Below are 20,742 nucleotides of genomic sequence, written 5' to 3'. Positions count from 1 at the left end.
TCACTGCAGCTGTTCTTGTGGAGAAGCAGACCTGGTTCAGACAGAAAGTGCTGAATTCCAGCTTGAAGATCCACTCCCTGGCTCACATGGAAGACGATTCCCTTGGACTTTATGTTCAAGCCTGGACAAGCAACATTTCTTCAGAGTTTGCACATAGGTTCCTGCATCCTCTCCTTGCCTCCTGCATACAGAACATACCCCGCAGCAGGACATGCTGCCCTCATTGCCAGCCTGAGGAACAACCACCGCACTGCACACACCACTGAGGCTGTCCCCTTGCCCTGCCTCAGCACCCTCTGCTACGTGGTGGTGAATTTCGCATACACATTGTTAAGATATCAGGAAAGAGCTCATTCTGACTGTAGAAACAGTCGTTCCACAGAATTATAGCTCTCACAATATTTTGCTTCCTCTCAGCAACAAACCGGTTAACAAACAGAGCTGCCTGAACGGAGAACAAGAATTAATATTTGTCAGGACAAACACATAACTAAAGCAAAACGTTTCAGTTTAAATTAATGGCAGCCCTTCCCCGCGTGGCGCTCTGAAGCGGTTACAGCAGCCATCTCCTGCCCAGCCCTCCCTGCGGCCGCCCCCTATCCCGCACCATCATGGCGGCAGCTCCTCCCCGCCCACCGGCCTTGCCCGAACCAGCCCGGCCCAACAACCACACGGCGATCTGCCATCGGCTCTGCCCGGGCTGACACTGGGACTCAGGGAGGGTGCGGGGCAGTGTGAGCCATTTATGGCAAATACTGTGTGCGATCTGATGCACCGGCTAAACAGTCCTCAAAAACTGAGAAAAACATGCAGCCCTGATCTGTGTTTTGATACAGGAATTTGAGAATAGGTTTCAAGATTGACGAAAAAATCATGAATTTTTTGCTATAGTTGCAGCTCCTTCCTCAATCAACGTAAATACATCACCTGCAAATTATCCACTCAGTCTGATAATGTCTCATTCTATATATACAATGCTCTCTCTATATAATACATATAGAATATATAGTATTATATGTATATATAGAGAGCTTTTTATATATTATATATAGAATAGATATATCTATAGAATTCTATGATACTATGAGTTGTCCTCATACAATGTAGTTAATGCATAGAAGTAGGGAAACCTACATTTTTCGTTTATTAAAAAATATTTCATCAAAAAACTGAAGTAATGCCTAAATGTGAGCACACTGATGTGGTGAATGGTGCATTTCAGCAGTGGCAACAGCAGGTCACCTCAGCTGGTACAGACCCCAGGAAAAGTTAGGAGGCATATCAAGTAAGTGAGGACATAACTGAACGTATCTGACCAAAGCAGAATATTCACAACATCCAGAAATACACTACTTAAAAGCATTGAAAGTTGTGTGACTAAGAAACTAAAGCAACTTTTAAAATACAGTCCCTCCTTATGAACTGTGCTCCTTGCAGTCATAAGAACTCTCATGTATTGTGGTGAGACTAATCACACAGAAACTTCATACAAATACTTTTCAGTCATTGCCTTCATTGATTTTCTTTGGTTTTTTGTTTTGTTTTGTTTGTCACGTCACTACAGAACCTTCTGAAATGCTGTCTTTTTAAAAAGATTTAAGTGCTTTTTTTTTTCTTTCTCATTTTTAAACTAGGATCTTTCACTGGGGAAGTCCAACTGTCTGGGTACCAAGGGTACCAGAGCATGTATGACTTCATAGAGCAGTCACAAGTATCTTATCCATTCTAACTACTGCTTGGTGACTTCAACTATCAGTTTACTGCAAACAAGAACATATAAATATTTTCTAGTGATGATGACAAGCATTACATGTGCCATGTGCACATGCAGTTTATAGTATGCAATGAGATACTGACTAAATACTTCAAAGTAATCTGTAAATAGAAAAAGAAGATTGAGTGAAAATAAAAAATAATCCATGTAAGACTCATTTTTGTGCATACCAAGTTTGCATGATGTATTATTCTGCAAGTGTAAATTTGGCTATAAGTCTATTTCATACTTAGAAGAGTCTAAGGATATTTGCTACCTTATTTTCACAAATTCCCAATGCATTCTTTGACTTGCATAATTTGGGTTGAGGAGTTCAAGGTCTATAAGGTACGGTATCATTTTCTTTAGAAATAGAAAATAATCTTGGCACAGCCATAGAGAGAGATTTTGGCACCTGAAGCATGTGCTGTCTTCCTTCTTCCCTCCTCCAGGTTCCTTCACAAGAGTCTCCATGCCTTCCTCTTGATGGGCAGCAGTGCCAGCAAGCAGCAGGGCTCACAGGTACCACTGCCAAAGGCTGAGGAGAAGGATTATGGGGGCTGGAGAAAGACATGCAAATCCAAGCCTAAAGCTCTATACCATCTTGGGTGAGTCTTTTCATACATGTGAAAACATCCTCCTCTTCCCAGTTCAAAAAGTTGGCTTGTAACAGCACCTGTGCCTTACAGGAAAATAATTTGCATATTTCCTTTGTCACTTACTTTGAGACCTGAAGACACTGGTATTCTGAGTAGGCTTGTACAAAGCATCTGAATAGGTCTGTGCTTAATAAACACTGAGATAATCGAAGCTAGAAACTTCTCAAAGGGATGCAAAACTTGCTCCCTGTGAATAACATGAAAGAGAGCAAATACAAGAGACTGAACATAACATGTAAACACCAAATCAGCAGAGAAAATATCCCAAAGGTTTCATTTACGTTTCAGTGCAGAGCTGAAGAAAAATAATTATGCACATAGTGTTACTGTAAATGACAGCTAATAAAACAGAAGGCTCAAATTATTGTTGCTGCTTCAGAGGGCAAGTAGACAAACACAATCAAGAGACTAAATGACAAGCCATTGTGCAGAATTTTGCTTCAAAAATCCTACTTCACTTAAGTAGCACAATAAATTCTAATTAATGGGAAGCATTAGATTGGAACATAAGGCAGCAAACATCACTAAAGAATAAACATACTCTCCCATGAAGGAAAATTTGCTCTGATCATGTTGTCAAGCTGACAGAAGCATCTTCCAGGAGCAAGCAGATCCAAGTTGTAGGTGCTGTAATTACCATTCTCAGATCTTACACTTCCCCTGCCTCAAGAACAATTAAGCCTTGAGCATTAGCCCTGGAGACAAGAATAATATAATGAAGCCACCTAGCAACTGCAGTAACAACAACCTGCTGTTACTTCAGGTATGGAGGAATGCTGGGAAGGGTTAGGAGACTGGCCTGATAGTTGGATTATGTGATTATTTACAGGATCTATAACTATGCATCCAAACTCAAGCCATGGCTTCAGCCTGTCCAAGTGAAACTTAGGTATAACACCTAACAGCCAGGATCCCCTTGTCTTCCATGCTGCATTGACAACTCCCAGGTGGGTTTTGAACTGCAGTGCTGTGTAAGGATTCCTCCAAATGCTTGTCTTGTGTCTGCAACAGATAGTTCCTGCCACTGGAGCAGCCAAGAGGAAAGGACTCAGCTTTATGTTCAGATGAAGTAAAGCTAGCAGCAGCCAGTACCTGCTTGCTACAGCAAAGAGGGACGAAAACTGTGCTCATTGAGGAGCTGCCACACAACTGTTCAAACAGGGTTGGGGATAACCATCTTCCAGACCCCATCTCACATCAGCATGCTGCATCATTGCATAGTGAGGCAGGAGGTCTCTATGTAATCAGTTCTACATTAGATAGGGAGAAAAGGGGCAAGTTCTTTACAGAGAGAGTGGTGAGGTGCTGGAACAAGCTGTCCAGAGAACTTGTGTATGCCCCATCCCTGGAGGTGTTGAAGGCCAGGTTGGTTGGGGTCCTGGGCAGCTTGGTGTAATGTTAGATATGGAGGTTGGCAGCCCTGTCTGCAGCAGGGGGGCTGGAGCTTGATGATCCTTGAGGTCCCTTCCAATCCAAGCCACTCTACGACTCTGTGAAAGGTGAACCAAACACCTTAATAGACACCTACCTCATAACCAAATACACACAGCATGGAAAAATCAATCCCTTTTTTGCAGAAGAAACATGTATCTAGATGTCATTAAACACTTTCAGCTCAAATTTGGCCTGAATTATTCTTGTGAAAAATCAGAATTCACGCTTTTGAAGTAAGACATTCATTATCAGACTATCTATATTAAAAATAAGCTGTCAGCTAATAGATAATGTTAATAGTAGCCATTAGATCTATAATATTTCCTATTGTAATTTTACTTAAGTGTTCAGATTACCAGAAAGAAATCAAGTCAAAGTAAAAAGGAACTTTTAAAAGTAACATAAGTTGTCCTGTTATGGATTTTCTAGAGGTACCACTTATTTTACTAACAGTAGAGTTAGCCTGCATCCAGGGGTAAGGAAAATCTTATTGCTGTTGTTATTTGAACGGCCATGAAATAAATTTCATAAAAATTCCATAAATTAACCCTGAAAAAAAACATGCATATTTTTCTGGGTTATTCTGTGTTCTATGCATATATTCCTCCATATCTCCTAGGTCCTTCATGCTCTGTTATATTTGTATACACATTTTATACTCTATACCATATATACAACACAGGTAGTGTATAGATCCTCGCCCTATGACTCAGATTGAAATCAGCTTCGATTATTAAGTTCTATTTTAATATTACAGATTTTGGCAAGCTAAAATAACAGCTTTGCCAGCGATGTCTTAGATTTGCTCATACAGCAGTTTTAATGGAAAAAATACACACTGCAGGCCAAATTATGTTTTGAGTTATCAGGTTTGCGTAAGAGTCAGAGCATAATTTGGCCTCTAAGATATTTAATTCTGAATTACGATAATGTTCAAAGCGGAAATAACATAGATTGTCTTTAAATCAAGCCCTTGCAAGTTAAGGGAAAGGACCATCTCTTTCCTTGTAGGCAAATCTAACAAGGCACCGTGATACCAAATGGGGGCAAATAAAGAAGTCTGAACCGCCAAAAGATACCATTTTTAGAATACATTGTAAGGGAAATAGGGATTATTAACAGTATACATGTCCGGTAATGATCACAGCTTCAGGAATAGAGGAGGAAATCAATCTAAATTAAGTGCATTTAGCATTCTGCTGTTCACATTGTGTTCAGTAGCACATAAAACATCCTACCCTGCAAAACACCAGCTTCAGTGGGAGATTAAAGGAACACTTTGGATTTTGCAGCATAGAGGACATTAGCATCCCTAAATTTCATAGAACTCTTTCTCTCCTGGTATTTATATTCTTCACTCACTTCTTAGGATGCTACAATTGCTCTTCTACCCTCTTGGTATTGGACAAAAATACCCACTGTCGTGCTTCTCTAACTACTCAGCAGAGCTCCTCAGGATGCAGTTGAGAACAAGGCCATTGGTTGCCAGCAGAAATTACCTCAGCCAACAGCAGAATCATGGCCAAAATAATACTATTTTGGGTTTTCTTAAGGATATCTGTCTGGTAGGTGTAGGGCATTTATCTTTGTCTATGATGATCATCAAAAAGAAAATTCAATACTTTGAATAAATTGCTGTAAGAGAAAGTTAATGTATTTATAATTGTTATTTCCAGGTATCTCCAAGCTAACTTAAAAATTCACATTACTTGAACTAGTAATAAGTTTCCTTCACATGCTAATCTGCTTCATGAGACTAGAGCAAGAAAGTTTAGCTTTCAGTTGACGCAATCCAAACTAAAATAACACTGGTATCTGTGGGACAGAGAATAAAATCATTTAAAAAATTTAAAAAAAAAAAGGATAATGTGTAAAGAGAAAAACCCTGGTGCAAATTTGGGGGGCTATATCCATTACCACTGTTTAAAGAGTATGAGACCCAAAAACAGAAAGAAAAAAAAGAGAGATTCCATTAAAAGCAATTAGCACACCACTTGGAGGAACTGCAAGGACTTCAGCTACCCACACACATGAGGAAAGAACTGGTACAATTTGATTTTTGAAAGCTTTCATTCCTAATAAGTATTCACTGTTAATACGAAAGGAAAAGGACAGGCAGCCTGGATCCAAACTGCCTTCCTCATTCTCAAACCCAGATGAACACGAGCTGGCTATAAAATTACTGACTTTAGAAGAGGCACTTGGCATCAAACTGAATGGTACTGGCTGAGTAAGCTGCTTATCCCTTTCCCAGCACCACACCGTTTGTCAGGTCTCATCACTTTGAGAAGGGAGGGGGAAAGGGCACTACATCAACAGAAATGAGGCAGCATCATGCAGCAGCAGCAAGAGACTAAGCACCACATGCTGCCATTTAATGGAGAAAGATAATGCCTGCAGTCCTCCTGAGGGAATTGTTCAAGGGGCTGATTGCAGCTGCTATGACAATAAGGAGGAGGATGACCAGAGCAACTGCTCTCACGTTGTCCCAGTGCACAGCTTGACTCTCCTGCTGGGAAGCCAGTGGAGACCTCATCAAGTGCATCTGTTTGGTAATTACTGAAACTTTCACCTCACCAAGCTTCCAACTTCACGAACAGCTACTGATGCAAGCAAAGGTTAACTTACAGACTTGAAAATTCTGGAGCCTGCAGCTCCTAGAAATCTGGAAATCAAGTTTCAGGCCGATCACTAGATACAACTTCTGTCTCTGGGCAGGGAGAATTTGGGAGGGAAAAGATACCAGCAAAAAGTTCTGAGAGCAAGTGGTGGTAAAGCCGTATGATTTTACCTCACTTTGAGCATAGGTCAGACTCTTCTCTGACTCTCTACATCAGTGTGTCCTTTTACCAGACAAAACTGTCTGGGGACAGATCCTTTGTTTATTTAAGTCACTGTTTGACTCCCAGCAGCAGCGGAGTGATGCAATTTGCTACTGGCCAGAATCCTGCCTTTTGACTTGATTTGCACTTGTACCAATAAGCACACGATGTATCCAAAAGCCTTTACTCGTGCATTTGGAGCTTGCAATAGTATTACATCAGAAAAGCGAGACAGTAAGCACAGCACAAGAGTTTAAAATAGAAAATCTACTGCAGAAATGCAAATCCCAAAAGGCAACTAAGTTTGAGAGCTCCCGGTGTGAGCTGCTTACAAATGTGGTGTGCTATGACCTCTTCCCCGTGGCAACTCTGAGGGAAGAGGCAGGGCCCAAAGACTCACTGTGTTTCAAGATGCCATGATACCCACAGCTGTGAACAGCAGGCAGTAGTGATTAAATAGATCATCCACAATAGCTGAGCTCCATGAAAACATTGCCAAGCTTCTTGCCACACAAGAACCAATGCTGCAGTCTTCCCAGAGATCACTTAGCTCAAAGCAGTCCATCCTGAAACACTGAAGATACCAGCACAACACCACGTTCCTGCAGATGCCACAAAAATCACCATCCCCACCTATTACAAAAGCAGCTACGTGACAGAAATACCCACAAGACTTGCTGTTGCCAACCACTGTGCCCAGAAGAATACCACTCCATGCAAGAGGCCAGTTGGTTGTCTCACAAATATGGGTGCCAAAAATGCAGCCTCCTTTCAGGTGAATATTCAGACAGAGTAGACAAAACCCAGATTGGTTTGAACCTAAAGCACAGCTTTGTAATGGAAAGAGCACAAGAAAAAGTTGATGTTAGTTTTATTTCACAATCTATTTGCTGGCAGCTTTATCATAGAATCATAGCATTACCCAAGTTGGAAAAGACCTCGAAGATCATCAAGTTTATGTTAATTTTTGAGAGTAGAAGGAGGGTGGGTTTTATTTTCCTTTCTATTTCATTAGAACAGCATAATTTGCTAAATTACATTTGAAAGTATACACATCCCATTACAAGCCTCACATTTGCTTTATATTAATAAACTTGAATTTCTTAATTCCTAGATATCAGATGAAAAATGCTTCTAATGGGAAGATCTTCCCAAAGTGTGGTCTCTTAGCCAAGTTTGGCAGTTTGTTGTGTTTTATTTAGGTCTTTTGGCTATGGTGTTGAAACAAAGAAAATGATACAGAGTTCAGGGTACAAAGACAAGGAAAAGATATAGCCCTCCAAGAAGAGAGGTGATTATGCTATAATTCACCTTTTTGCCAGGGACATTGTTTTTGCACCCTCCCTCGCTCCCAAAAAGCAGACTGACCCCACAGGCAGGCATCTCTCCCAGGCCTCTGCTGCAAGCAGCACACACACAGAGCTAGTAGAGATCTGTCAGCACCTTCTAATTACAGTATGCTCTCAATCTAGATGCCGTGTTTCATAAGAAGAAACTAAGGGCAGAAGTCAAGTAAATCTCCATGAAAACACGCTGCATATGTGCTTGTGCATGGGCTGCATATGGTCTTGTGCTAAAGCCTGTCTCTTCTCTGGCTTGCAAAGGAGACATTGCCCTCAGAAGAATGACCAACTCCAGCAAAGCTGAAAATCAATACCAAGAATAATGCAGTTAACTGCATTAATTGTTGCTACAGTACACACAGCTCTCTGGGTAACACAAGAGTACGAAAAGTGAAGCTATTCTTACTTCCCTGGTTTCTTTCTAGAATCTTTCTCCAAAACAGTATTTTCTATTCCAGTTAATTTGAACACGGAGCTCCTAAGGTGTAACCTTTAAAAAAGGAAATAACTACAGTATCATTAAAAATAGTAATAATAATAAGCATGTGACACAGAGCTTATTCTGAGAACACTGAGTTCACTATCAACTTCGTTTCCAGTCTTCCCCATCCCAGACTAAGACCAACACAGCACAAATCCTTTCCAGCAACATTTGCTCTGACATGCATGGGTTTCTGATGTGAATTTTCAGAGGGACCCACCAAGAGCCCTGTTAATTGGAGCGTTATTCACACAAATGTTGTTGGAATTGGTTTCATGTAATGAATGCAAAGTGATACACTAGGACTGTAAAGAAAAACATATTTTCAAAGAAATACTTCAAAGTAAGGCCTGACAGTGCCAATGAGCAAAACCCACCTCTGTCAGCACTTGTATTGCAGCAGAACTCCTCGTCACTTCAATCCATCTTAACCCACAAAAATAAATTGATTAGATAAATTTGGACAAGACACTTAAAGCAGTGTTGCCAGGTGCTTCTGGATATGAAAAGCGGAGTGGGAGCTTTAATGCAGTTAGCTCTTAGTCATAGGAAGGTGATAAATGCAGAAAGAAAATATCCTCCGTTAATGTTCGTGCTTACCATTTTCCCAGATTTAAAGGCAATGGATGTCTCTCTGTCTTGCACCTTCAGTCAGCCAATTAAAGCAGCAAAGCCAGTAACACCAGTATTCTGACTTAACAGTATTTCATAAATGATGGGAGAAGGTGCAGGACAAAAAACGCAGGCGTGAGTTCTTTCTACTTTCTTGTCTTCTAAACTCAGCTGGTATTCTGGTATTTATTACTTATAGTAGAGGAAAATTTAGCCAAAGTTAAACAAGAACTCAAGCAAAACAACTTACATAATTAAAAAACTTACTCTGAAACAGACACTGAAATTTGCTGACAAGGGACAGTGGCAAATAAAGACACCAAAGTCTTTATTAGAGATACACTGAAATTTCTAGAGCAAAATAATTTTTCCACTTCATCCCAAACGGTCCCACTAAACAGCATTCTCTGTAGCTCTGCTATAGCTCCTTTACAACACATTGCCAGTGCAAAAAGTCCAAAGGAACCTCTAAAACCATGCTAGAAATTCTCTGCATGCAAAGCAGTGCAGCTCAGTCCTCATACTCTCTGCCAAGAGTGGCTGGCTGGTGTGTAGAGGAACGGGGCTTGCAACTACCTTGTTACTCTGTAGAGGTAAAGCTATCAGGTATCAGTATATATTTGCTTTTTAGCATGGCAGGCCAGATACTCCTGGAGAAATCTGTGGAGGCGAGGCCATGGGGAGTGCCAGGCTCCCACAACTGCTGTCCCACCACCAGCTCTTGCAGTGAGTGAGGGGAAAATGGGAGCTGCACAGCAGCTGCTTGATGTTGTACTGCAGAGCAAATACACAGTGTCCACCTCTAGCGACACCTCTGCACACCTGCAAGCAGTCAGCCTGGAGCTGCTGCCGAACCAGCTTTCCTCCCTTCCCACACACTGTCATGGCTGATTTCAGACTCAGGTCTTTCATGAAAAGTTTCTTTTACTTTAGCTGTGTATAATCACTTTTATGAAGATCATTCTTTCTTAACAGTTAGAATCGGGATGAACCAACTCAAACTCTTTTGCACGTAAGTGGAAACCTTTATCTCATCCTGATATGGCTGTGTTCCTTAGAGCAGCAGTCTTCTATCCCAGCTGACATGCTTCAGTAGCAGACGCAGCAGTTCAATACTTTCCAAGAACTCCTCAAGAAATCTGCAGTATCTGAGACTAGGAATCTACAAACAAGTTTCATCTGATGAAAAAATGTTTATGTCCATCTCCAAGACTTCAACATTTTTGTCACACCATTGGGATACATTCATTTTCTTCAATGCAGAGATTAACAAATACATGAATCATTCAGATCTGTCCATCACACAGCGCTGGTAATACCAGATAGCATGTTTACAGTGCTGTCAGTTACGTGAATCAATCCAGAGCGCATTTGCCAAGACATAAAAATAAATGTTACATAATGCACGGTTCACAATCGATACATCAGTTGCACGCATCAAACAGAAGAAAACAGCACGTGAACTACTGTGCAGCAGCTGTCCTAAGAAGCAGAAGCTGCAATTGCCTGAGTCGTTTGACTCAAAATTCAGTCTCATCATTTGGTGAGCATAAGTAGCAATTAAGACGGCAGAGCAACAAATACAGCAATCCTCTTGGTTTGTCCAGGAACAAACAAAGCAATTAGGCATGGTCAGAAGTGTTCAGCATCTTCAGATAATGTTTTCTATTGCCTAGGCTCTAAAAGGAAATGTTTTTCCTCCAGACTGACAAAAAAATGATGAAATATTGCTATCAGTAGGGATGATGAGAGATGGAGAGATTAAGGATAGGGAGTTCAAAAGCAAACATGCTGTAACTTAGCTTTTGGGGGGATTACCACCCACGACCTCAGAGAAACCACCTGTAGAAGTAGCACTTTCCTAGCAGCTTCAACTTTCACGTGTTACTTGTACATTAACAGATGTTTACGTGGGAATACTTCAGTGAAACATACCTTTCTGTCTCTGTATTTTATCAGTAAGGTTTTTGATTGCCAAATAAGTTTTCTGTGAAGCAGGCAATTAGATAAAACAAGAACCTCCCGCACCCACAAAAAGCTTGTATTCATCGTTATTAAATGAAATCGTGACCCAGTTTATACTGGTACAAGTCAGGAACAACTTCCCTCATTTCACAACTGCGGGAAAACAGAACTCTTGCCACCTAAAACACAGTCAGGAGGATTTGTACTGATTGTCTGTTCTGCAGCAGTTACCCGTAAACACCAAACGGGATCTCCTTTGAAAACTGAAATACCATAAAAAGCCTTTTCATTTTTAAGGTCTGTAGGATTTTATACAGCACAGCTCTGCAAGGTACACGGTTCTATCAGAGCAGCCTGTTAGGGAATCCTCAGATCTTAACTTCTGCACAGCAAGGCTGCTGGAAAATATGCAGACACCTGTTGCTTTGAGAAGGCTCATTTTTTGCCTAAGACAGCAAACACAACAAACTGCACTCAAACAGCCACAAGAGAAACAAACAGTCCTAAAATTCCTGCTCTGTCCCTGCATCTTTCCACCCCGTAGCACTTTTGCTTTTTGTATTTCAGAGAGGCAGCAAGAACGATGGCACACCTTTTTTTTTCTACACAAACCTAAGAATGGTGAAAGGTTATGGGATTTGGAAACACTCGCTAAGGCAACAAACAAATACTGGAAACAAAACCACAGCTCCCAAGGGCCGTGTTCCTGGATTCATCGGAAGGAAACAAGCTAGCAAGTTGGAAATCTGCGGTCCTGAAAGCAACGGTGTTCCTGAGATAAGGCTCCAAACCAACAAGTTCTGCAAATATCTCCTTGTGCCAAAACGCAGGGAGGGATTCACAGTGCTGCACGTCACCGACAAGTTTCTTGGACAGAAGTAAATACAGAAGGCAGAATGGAAAAGAGATGTAGAAGTTGCAGGGCATACATGGCAAACGTGCACAGCGACAAGAGGCAGATGTGAGCAACAGCTGTCTTTGACTGAAGCTGCAGAGAGGGAACAAACAGAGAAACGAAGCAAAGCGGAGAATTAAATCAGGCTCACCAATAGTAAAGCTATAGCCATCGATGCTGAAAGTAGCGCTCCGGCATTTTTTAAACCCTTCCTTTCTGCTGCTTGGCTCTGTCATGATCCCTCCAGCTTGTCCCCCCGGCCGCAGGTTGTCTCCCCGCGGTAGCGGCGCTCAGTAGCTCTGCCGGTGCCCTCCGCTCCGCTGCTATTGCCAGTCCGCGCAGCCAGCCGCGCACATCTCCGGCGCGGGGAGCCCAAGCACGCGCCCAGCCGCTTTCTCCTCCCCCAGCGCTCACCGATGTGCCGGCCCGGCCCAGCCTCGGGCAGCGGCTCGGTAGCCAAACCCACGGCTGAGATACCGAGTCGATAAGACAGCTGTATCTGTCAGATTCGCGTAGGAGTTCAGCGCGCAGACCAAGATGAAGGGTTAGGATTCGCTACCATCGCCCCGCCAAGCTTCGGTCCCCGTTCTATGACTCCTGAGGCTTCTGATTTGCAGCAAACTGCCCTCAGATTTCAGCCCTCCCAATGCAAGCTGAGTGTTTCAATCAGTCGGGATATAATGAACCAACCCAAGATTAGAGTACATCATCAGGCATCCACTTATACGAGCAACAAGTCTCTGGAAACAGCTAGAAGAAGAGTATAAAACGTTTTTACCAATAATAATAAGAAGAAGAAACTGTGAGAAATAAAAGCAATTTAGTAATGATGATAAACTAAGCAGAGCATACACACACTCAAGGAAAAGCCTTCTGAGCTCCTGCTCGCTTGCCCTGTCATTTATAAACCTCTCTGCAACTTTTTTGTTTCACCTCAGGGATGTTTAATTTTTCTCCACTGAGAAAGGGAGGCAGGCAGCCTCTTTCTGTGAACAGTCACAATTTAGAGTTGGAGCTGAGGAGGTTTTCCCAGAAGGCAAGCAGCAAGTCAAGCTCTTATAAACAGGAGTCCGTGCCTATAGCAGGGGGGTTGGAACCGGATGATCTTAAAGCCCAAACCATTCTGCGATCCTTTGAAAGCAATGGCAATATCTTAATGATGCCAGTTCACATTAAAGCATCCAAACCTTCCCCCCTGTGATATGTGTTAATACAGGAACTGGCTACTGAAGTACTTACTCTCTTTTTCAGGTTTCAAAAAGCATAAGTAAACTCCAGGTGAATTTGGCAGGTTTTACATCAGCCAGAGTGTATACCACATGGAAACATTACGCTTCAGGAAGACTGTCTTCAAAATAATAGGAGAGAGTTTGCTCAAAGCTTAGCCAACACATGCCAAAGTGTTTACAAAACATCAGCAAGCGAGATCTGTGTGTAAGGTATAAACCCCAGCCCTACCTTGTTCTTGACAAAAGCTTGAGTCAGATAGAAATAGTGCTCTGTAAATCCCCTCTCTTCAAAAGATGGGTGAGAGCCACCACTGAGCTCTAGTCCAGTCATTTAAATCCCAATAAATTCGAACCCAGGCAAGAGTCTCAGCCAAACAGCCTTTTCTTTTAACAGTCTTTTCAAAATCATTTGGCGGTGCAATAAGACAAATTCATTTTGAAAAAAGGCTGTTAGGGGGTGGTCATTTTGTTTGTTGGCTTGTTTTTCACAGAAAGTAGGACCCAGTCTTCCAGTGTTCTTGGCCTTTCAAGACCAAAACATGAAATAGCAGTAAGCACCTTAGTGCAACATCTCCAAGCACTTGCACCTGCAATTATCTGTGACCTCAGAAGGGCAGGCAAGCAGCAGCAGTATTAAAAAGATACCATTCTGAAGCCAATTGCTGCAATGAAGAATATTCAAGCAGTTTACTGGACTGTATCATTTAGCTGCCTCTCCCAAACAATATAAAAACAGAGTATAAAGAGCTTCCAAGGAATCATTTTCTCTGTCACTGGTTATGTAGGTCACACACCTACATAAGGACTAATGCTCTGCCTAGAGAATTACTCACACTCTACCTAGAGAGCATGAAGTTAAGTGTTATCTAAAGGAAAACTGAATGGTGGAACTCTCAGGTTTAAGTTTTTTGTTATTATTTGATGACACTGATTTTTCTTTATAAAGCATTGGTACATCAAAAAACTGTGGGAAGATGATCATGAAATTTCAGTTTGGTTTCTTAGTTCCATGAAAGACTTTATTTAATAGAAAAAAAAAAAGACAGATGCAGCCTTGCTTGATGTGAATGAACTGTATGTGAGTAGGAGAGTTGCATTAGCATATCTGCTCTCAGGGAAATACCCCGATCTCTGAATTACTGCCATGCTGATCAGTCATCCTCACTGGAGCATCATCCACTTTGTAGATTGCCAGTGAGAAAAAAGGACTCCATTTAGCAGCTATACATAGCTTACTTTGCAAAGATCCCTTGTTCAAACCCCATCTAAAATTCATTCAAATAATTGTAATAATTTCATGAGTTTATTTAGGTTAACATCTCCCCTGGGAAGAGCAGAGTCATTCAGCAGAGGGAACTGCTAAAGTAAGGCTGAAAAAATGAATCTCCCCCGTTCCTGAGATGGCTCAAAACTGGCTGTCTGCAGTGGGATGCTCTCTCCCTTCGAAAAGGCAGGGGCATTCCCCTCATGGTGGAAAGGAAAGTGTTTTAACCAGTAAGTTTTTTCAAGATGGAAATAGTTTCCTCCCTGCCCTGGTAACAATTTCATCTGGCTCTTCATAGAATTATCAGACTGTATCAGTAACTCCATACCTGATCCTACCGGACTCTTCATGTTTTGCTACTCAGCTCTTGGCTAGATGACAGTTCTGCCCTCTCAAACAATCCTTACAGATTCATTTGGGGGTACAGTACATTTTCTACCTTGCACTGCCAGATACCAATATAAATTGTTAGGCAGCTCTTGCTGCTACAGTTCAGTGCTGTGTAGAGCAATCCATGTATGTCATTTGTAAACCACCTGGGGATCCTTTGAGATGAAAAGCACAGTGTGAATTGAAAATATTTATTATTATTGCTGTAAACAGACCAGGGTATCTATGGTAACATTTAATTCATCAACACATAAAGCTGCAATAATTTTTAACATTTTCCCTTCTTTTCAACGTGTAGATGAGCTTGTATTTTTTCAGGAAGTCTATTTTAACCAAAGATCTTATCAAATGAAACCAACAATCCATCCAGTTTGCCATCCTTCAACATACTTGCTTGAGGAAGTAATAAAATAAGCAGTCACCTATAACACAAACTACTGTCTTCCTATCCTTAGGCAGTCCATTTCAGCCCTGCAGTAAAAGAAGGTTCATGCTTCACGTAACCTTGTTTAAGAAAGATTGAAAGATCTTTAATTGCAGTTTACACCCAAATGCTCTCCCCAGACAAATTCTGAAGTTTAGTCACCTACAGAAAAACTCCTATGTAGCAGCACAGAGTCACAGCTTGTTCTTTCAGTTGCACATCCCTGGCTCTTGTACGAAGAGAAAGGGAGAATAAAAGTGCTGAGTAAAATCCTTGCCCCACAGAATTCGAGGGCAAAGCTCCTGCTCACTCTAGCAGAGCTGTAGTTCTTTGCTTCCAGTTTTCTATACCTGTGCTACTGTTTACCCAGATCCAGATGTAATCAGGCTTCATTGGAGCAGTGATTAATTCCTATCTCAGGTATCCATGTGCTTTTGTAGAGACTGTCAGTGGAGTAAGCAGAATTAGAAATTCTGAATTTGTGTTTCCAGAAATCTCAGGTATAGTAAAAATCAATTGACAACTTGAAGTTGAATATTAAGAACAAAGATGCATCCAATGCTGGATCAGAACAAAGTTCCATTTAGCAGTGCCCTACATCCAACTCTGCATAATGTGTCCATCACTGCCAGAGCAGTACATCATAATAAGAATGATAGAAGTGCTAAAAAATGATAGAAGAAGGCAAACTATGGTGCTGTTAGACAACCAATTTCCATCTGATGTACCTTTGAACCATATGTGTTTACAAATATAGAGAAGTTTCCTATTCAATTAGCTTTAATCTTCAGTATCTGCAGCACCCATTAGCAGGCAGGTTCACAGGTCAGCTGAACAGTGCATGAAGATTCCTTGCTTTCAAACCTTCCTCCTTCTAGCTACTTGACAGCTCTGATCCTCTTGGATCAGAAATCCTCACATAAATTTTACTTAGTTTATGGATTGGTGGTTGATGGTATGACATTGTTCCTTCCCACCACTGATCTCTCTTGAAAAGACAGGAGACTGTAGAAGGACAGCTACCTGTTAGTGCATACGTGCAAATCACTGCATCACATTTGATTCTCTGAGAGTCATCACTGTCCATAACATTTTAGGCTGCAGCCAGTCCCATCATGAAAGCCATTATTTTGCCTTCCAACTTGCTCTGTGTACCACTAGCGATTTTTACCCCTGTTGGATTTCTCTCTTTCTCCTTCCTCCCTGTTCTGCAGTTAATTTTAAAAGTATTTGGTTACGCTGAAGTAATCCACAGACATGCTTTATCTGTGATGTGAATATGCTGAGGGCACACAACAATGCACAGAACAAGGAAGTGAATCTTTTGATGGTGCAAGGCAGTGTAACTTCATCAGATTCAGCAAAGCTGCCTAGCTCTTAAGATCAAGATCTGCTCCTGGCTTTCCGGTCTGGAGAAAAAACTAAGTTGCAGTGTGCAAACAGCAGCCTATCGGCCAACAGCATCCAGAATACCAGCCTCCTCAGATCAGTTTTTGGATTTTAATGTACTGCTGCCCCAATCACTGACAATAGATTAGCTAGAAACCCTCCTAAAAAAGCCAAATGTATTTCTTTTCCCCGTTTTCGCTTACATTGTGAATATGCCTGTTTTCACTATATTGAATGTATGACTTCTGGCTACATTTAACACGTTAGCCTTTCCAAACCACAACTAAAACCACTACTGCCAGCAGGAGCAGAGGTGACTGTCCCCCTGTACTCAGCTCAGGTGAGGCTGCACCTCGAGTACTGTGTCCAGTTTTGGGCCCCTCACTGCAAGAAAGACATTGAGGCCCTGGAACGTGTTCAAAGGAGGGCAACAAAGCTGGTGAGGGGTCTGGAGCACAGGCCTTATGAGAAGAGGCTGAAGGAGCCAGGATTGTTCAGCCTGGAGAAGAGGGGGCTCAGGGGAGACCTCATTGCTCTCTGTAACTACCTGAAGGGAGGTTGTAGTGAGCTGGGGGTCGGCCTCTTCTCTCGTGTCATTACAGGACTAGAGGGAATGGTTTCAAGCTACGGCAGGAGAGATTCAGGCTGGACATTAGAAAATATTACTTCTCAGAAGGGGTGGTCAGGCACTGGAATGGACTGACCAGGGAGGAGGTGGAGTCACCGACCCTGGGGGTGTTCAAGGAAAGACTGGATGTTGTGTTGAGGGACATTGTTTAGTGGGAGCTATTGGTAATAGGTGAATGGTTGGACTGGATGATTTTTTAGGTCTTTTCCAACCTTGGTGATTCTGTGATTACATTATAATAATTGAAACATTCAGACCATCAGATCTTCTCTCTTCAAATAATCTAGTAAGCATAAAAATATGCACCCAGCTAAAAATGATGATCTAATATCCAGTTTGTGCTCCTTTCCCCAGTCAGCTGCTACCTCCCATATAAGCAAGTAAATCAGCAACAACTCCAGCCTCTCTTACCAGGTGTCCAAAACTACCACTGCCACATCAGTAACTACCACTGCCACAACAGCCACATGGTTCCTAGAGCCAGACTTTTTTTACTAGATCAAGATGCCCTTGATACTAAGAAAATGTAGCCTGTACTCTGTTTGCGGTACTGGCTGTTCTCCTTGTTGATACAGATACACTTGAATAAATGGAAATTAAGCTACAAAACTTTGAAACATACACACAACACACCAGCAAATATACAAACACCTTTTCATGCCACGTACAATTAAAAATCATGACATGGAATACTGTTCTATTACAGCTCTGGACGGAACGGCAGTGAAAATCTTTCTTGTCCCAGGAGAAATTCAATCAGCAAATACTGCTCTGAAGGGGAAAAGATGGAGATTCTAACACTACCTACTTCAGGCCTATAATGTAAGTGCTGAATTAATATAATTGCATGAATTAATGTAAGTGCATGATCTCTTTGGGTTTCATGTACAGTTAATCATAGAATCATTTGAGTTAGAAGAGATACATAAAGATCATCTGGTACACCCCACCCATACCCCACACACCCCCCTGCAAGGTTGCAAGGTCCCCTGCAAACAGGGACACCTACAGCTAGATCAGGTTGCTCAGAGCCCCAGCCAGCCTGACTGACCTTGAATCCCTCCAGGGACAGGGGCATACACCGCCTCTCTGGGGGCATCTGTGGTCAGGAGATGGAGGCCATAATACAGGGTATAAGTAACCTGTACCAGACCTACCATCATTATATACACAGCAAGTGTACTTGTGTACAACCTAATCAATTCTGTTGCTCTGATCAAGGTGCCGATAAAAACTAACATGCAATAATGAATTCTTTAATCATCAGTATACTCAAGTTACCTGTAGTGAAGAACAGCTTCTTTAAGTTACATACAGTGAGGGCTAATATTTTATTTTTAATTGAGTCAGAGATTCAACAAGCATATTTTTCATAGTTGGAACTCCATTGTTGTCTGAATACTTAATGATTATGAGATTTCCATTTATCTCATTGCTTTAATCTGTTTGGTTTGTGTTTTGTGTTTTTTTTTTAATTATATGAAAGTGATTGTATTGAGAATTAACAGCCAGGTGTTTTTAGGAAATACATGAAGCTGCATCTTCCTACAAAGAATGGAAGAAGGAAACCTAGTTCAAATATGTCATACTATTTTAAGCACAAGAGATCCAACACATAATATCATTCCATTTGGCAGCCATCTGCCCTATAATTCCCAATAACTTAGTCTGTGCTAAGTCTCTGTACCACAAATGGCAGTTTTTAGCCTGAGTCCTTGTGCTGTTAACAACTACCTTTCCAAAGTAGTTTTCAAAGTATAGAAAGTTTAAAACACATCATTTAAATTACAACTATTTGAAAAATAAGCTCCAGCCTAAGCAAGCTAAACGTACACCCTCTATACTCAAGGAAAAGGTGCAGTTACCTCCAGACATTGGATTGTTTTGCACAATTTTAGTTTGAATGCAGAAGGAGCCTAGCTAAATAGCTCACGTGTTTGCCTAAAAATTGGGTCTTGGCCTTAGTGAGGCTGAATCCTACCGTGAATGACTGGCACCAGGAGAGATATGAGTAATTCATTCATGAGCAGATTGGAAATCCTAAGCTCCACTCTACTGGCTCCTTCTGAATTGCCACACCACTGACCAGGTGGAAGTTTGGGGTTGTCCATGTGCATGCAGCTAGGGCCATCCCCATATAAGGTGCCTATCCGCAGTTTGGTAATACTGTGTGTCTGCACAAATATGTACATATACTAATAGGTTTAATAAAACATCAAATGGACAGCTGCACCCATACGCCTACTTCCTGTTGCAAAGCACAGGACTATTTACAGCAGAAAAACATTTTCATATATGAAACCAATCCCTCCAAAAACCTGCCCACATCACTTGGGTCATTGGGATGAGTCAAGTCAGAAAAGTGAATTAGGATAGAGGAAGGACAATGAAAAATAAATATCGAGCTACTGAGAAAGTAATGTATCAGGATTACTGTTTCCTCATTATACCTACAAAAACACAATGGTACTGCTAGAATTTGGGGCAGGAGATCAAGGCAGCAGATGGATTTTAAAATGTTGATTTGGTTTCAATACATGCCCTTTAAAAAGATCTTGTTTCACTATGTGCATCAGTTTGTCTTCTTCATGCAACTCCATCATAGTTCATTCTTTATGAAAAAGGTTGCTTTACCATTTTTCAGTCCACAAGGTCAATTTCAGAGCTAAGGATACTCAAACCAGATAGTAACATGAGAACTAAGAAGCATCCACACCACCACCATCATAGGCAGCAATGGTAAAAACATTTAGTTCAAATGATGCCCATTTCTTTAATTCTGCACACCCCAGACTAACAAAGAGTTCTACAGCTCAATATAAGCTACATGCCTCCTGCATGAAATTATGCCAGGGAAGAACAGTGACAGAGATTAAGGGCAGGGCACCCAAGACAGCAGCAGCACTTTAGATTGCTGTCCTGGTGGGAGTTCTGTAAAGCAAAAATTCCCAAAAGATTGAAGATAGCAGGCCTCTCTCCATGTTTCAAAGGAGAAAAAGAATAAATAGGCAAGTAAGTAAAGGAGCACAGCTCTGGTGGTCACTAATCTCACTTAAGGGAAAAACCCTTCCTGACACCCAACTCTGGGGATGAACTTAACAAGGAATAGTAAAGATTCTCCATTATTGTCAGGAAGCTTCATTTTAACTATACTTGTGTGTACAGCAAGTATCCACAAATTCACATGAAGAGCAGAATTCATTGTAACTAAGTACACATTTCAGAGAGGTGATAGAGGAGGCAATTAGCTCTAGTGATTAGCTAGAAAGATTTTTATGTTGCTACACTGATAGTAGTTCTTGGTGCATATTATTATGATTAGCAGGAATACTCTTGAGCAATCTCTTCCTGTTGTCCCTGCCTGATAACAGAATACCGAGTGTTTACAAAGAACCAGCAGACTATGAGAAGTAATGCAGGAAGAAACTAGTTTAATCTAGATCCTTACAGCCTT

At 41.4% G+C, this 20,742-nt stretch overlaps 1 protein-coding gene across 4 annotated transcripts in view; it reads right to left on the bottom strand.

The window, feature by feature from the left end:
- The window catches only part of PDE1C (phosphodiesterase 1C), a 307,971-nt gene that overhangs the window by 245,056 nt on the left and 42,173 nt on the right, over positions 1-20,742 (bottom strand). The window contains exon 1 of one of the 4 annotated variants that reach the window (XM_015855054.2): positions 12,116-12,506. The exons of the other annotated variants lie outside the window; for them this stretch is intronic. Within the exon in view, the coding sequence (XP_015710540.1) occupies positions 12,116-12,200 (85 nt within the window). The 5' untranslated portion in view covers positions 12,201-12,506. Of the gene's footprint in view, positions 1-12,115; positions 12,507-20,742 lie in introns of those variants that run through there. 4 annotated transcript variants of the gene reach the window in all.

The sequence above is a fragment of the Coturnix japonica genome, chromosome 2 (assembly GCF_001577835.2).
Source record: "Coturnix japonica isolate 7356 chromosome 2, Coturnix japonica 2.1, whole genome shotgun sequence".
NCBI classification, from domain to species: Eukaryota; Metazoa; Chordata; class Aves; order Galliformes; family Phasianidae; genus Coturnix; species Coturnix japonica.
This window is presented reverse-complemented; position numbering and strand designations above follow the sequence as displayed.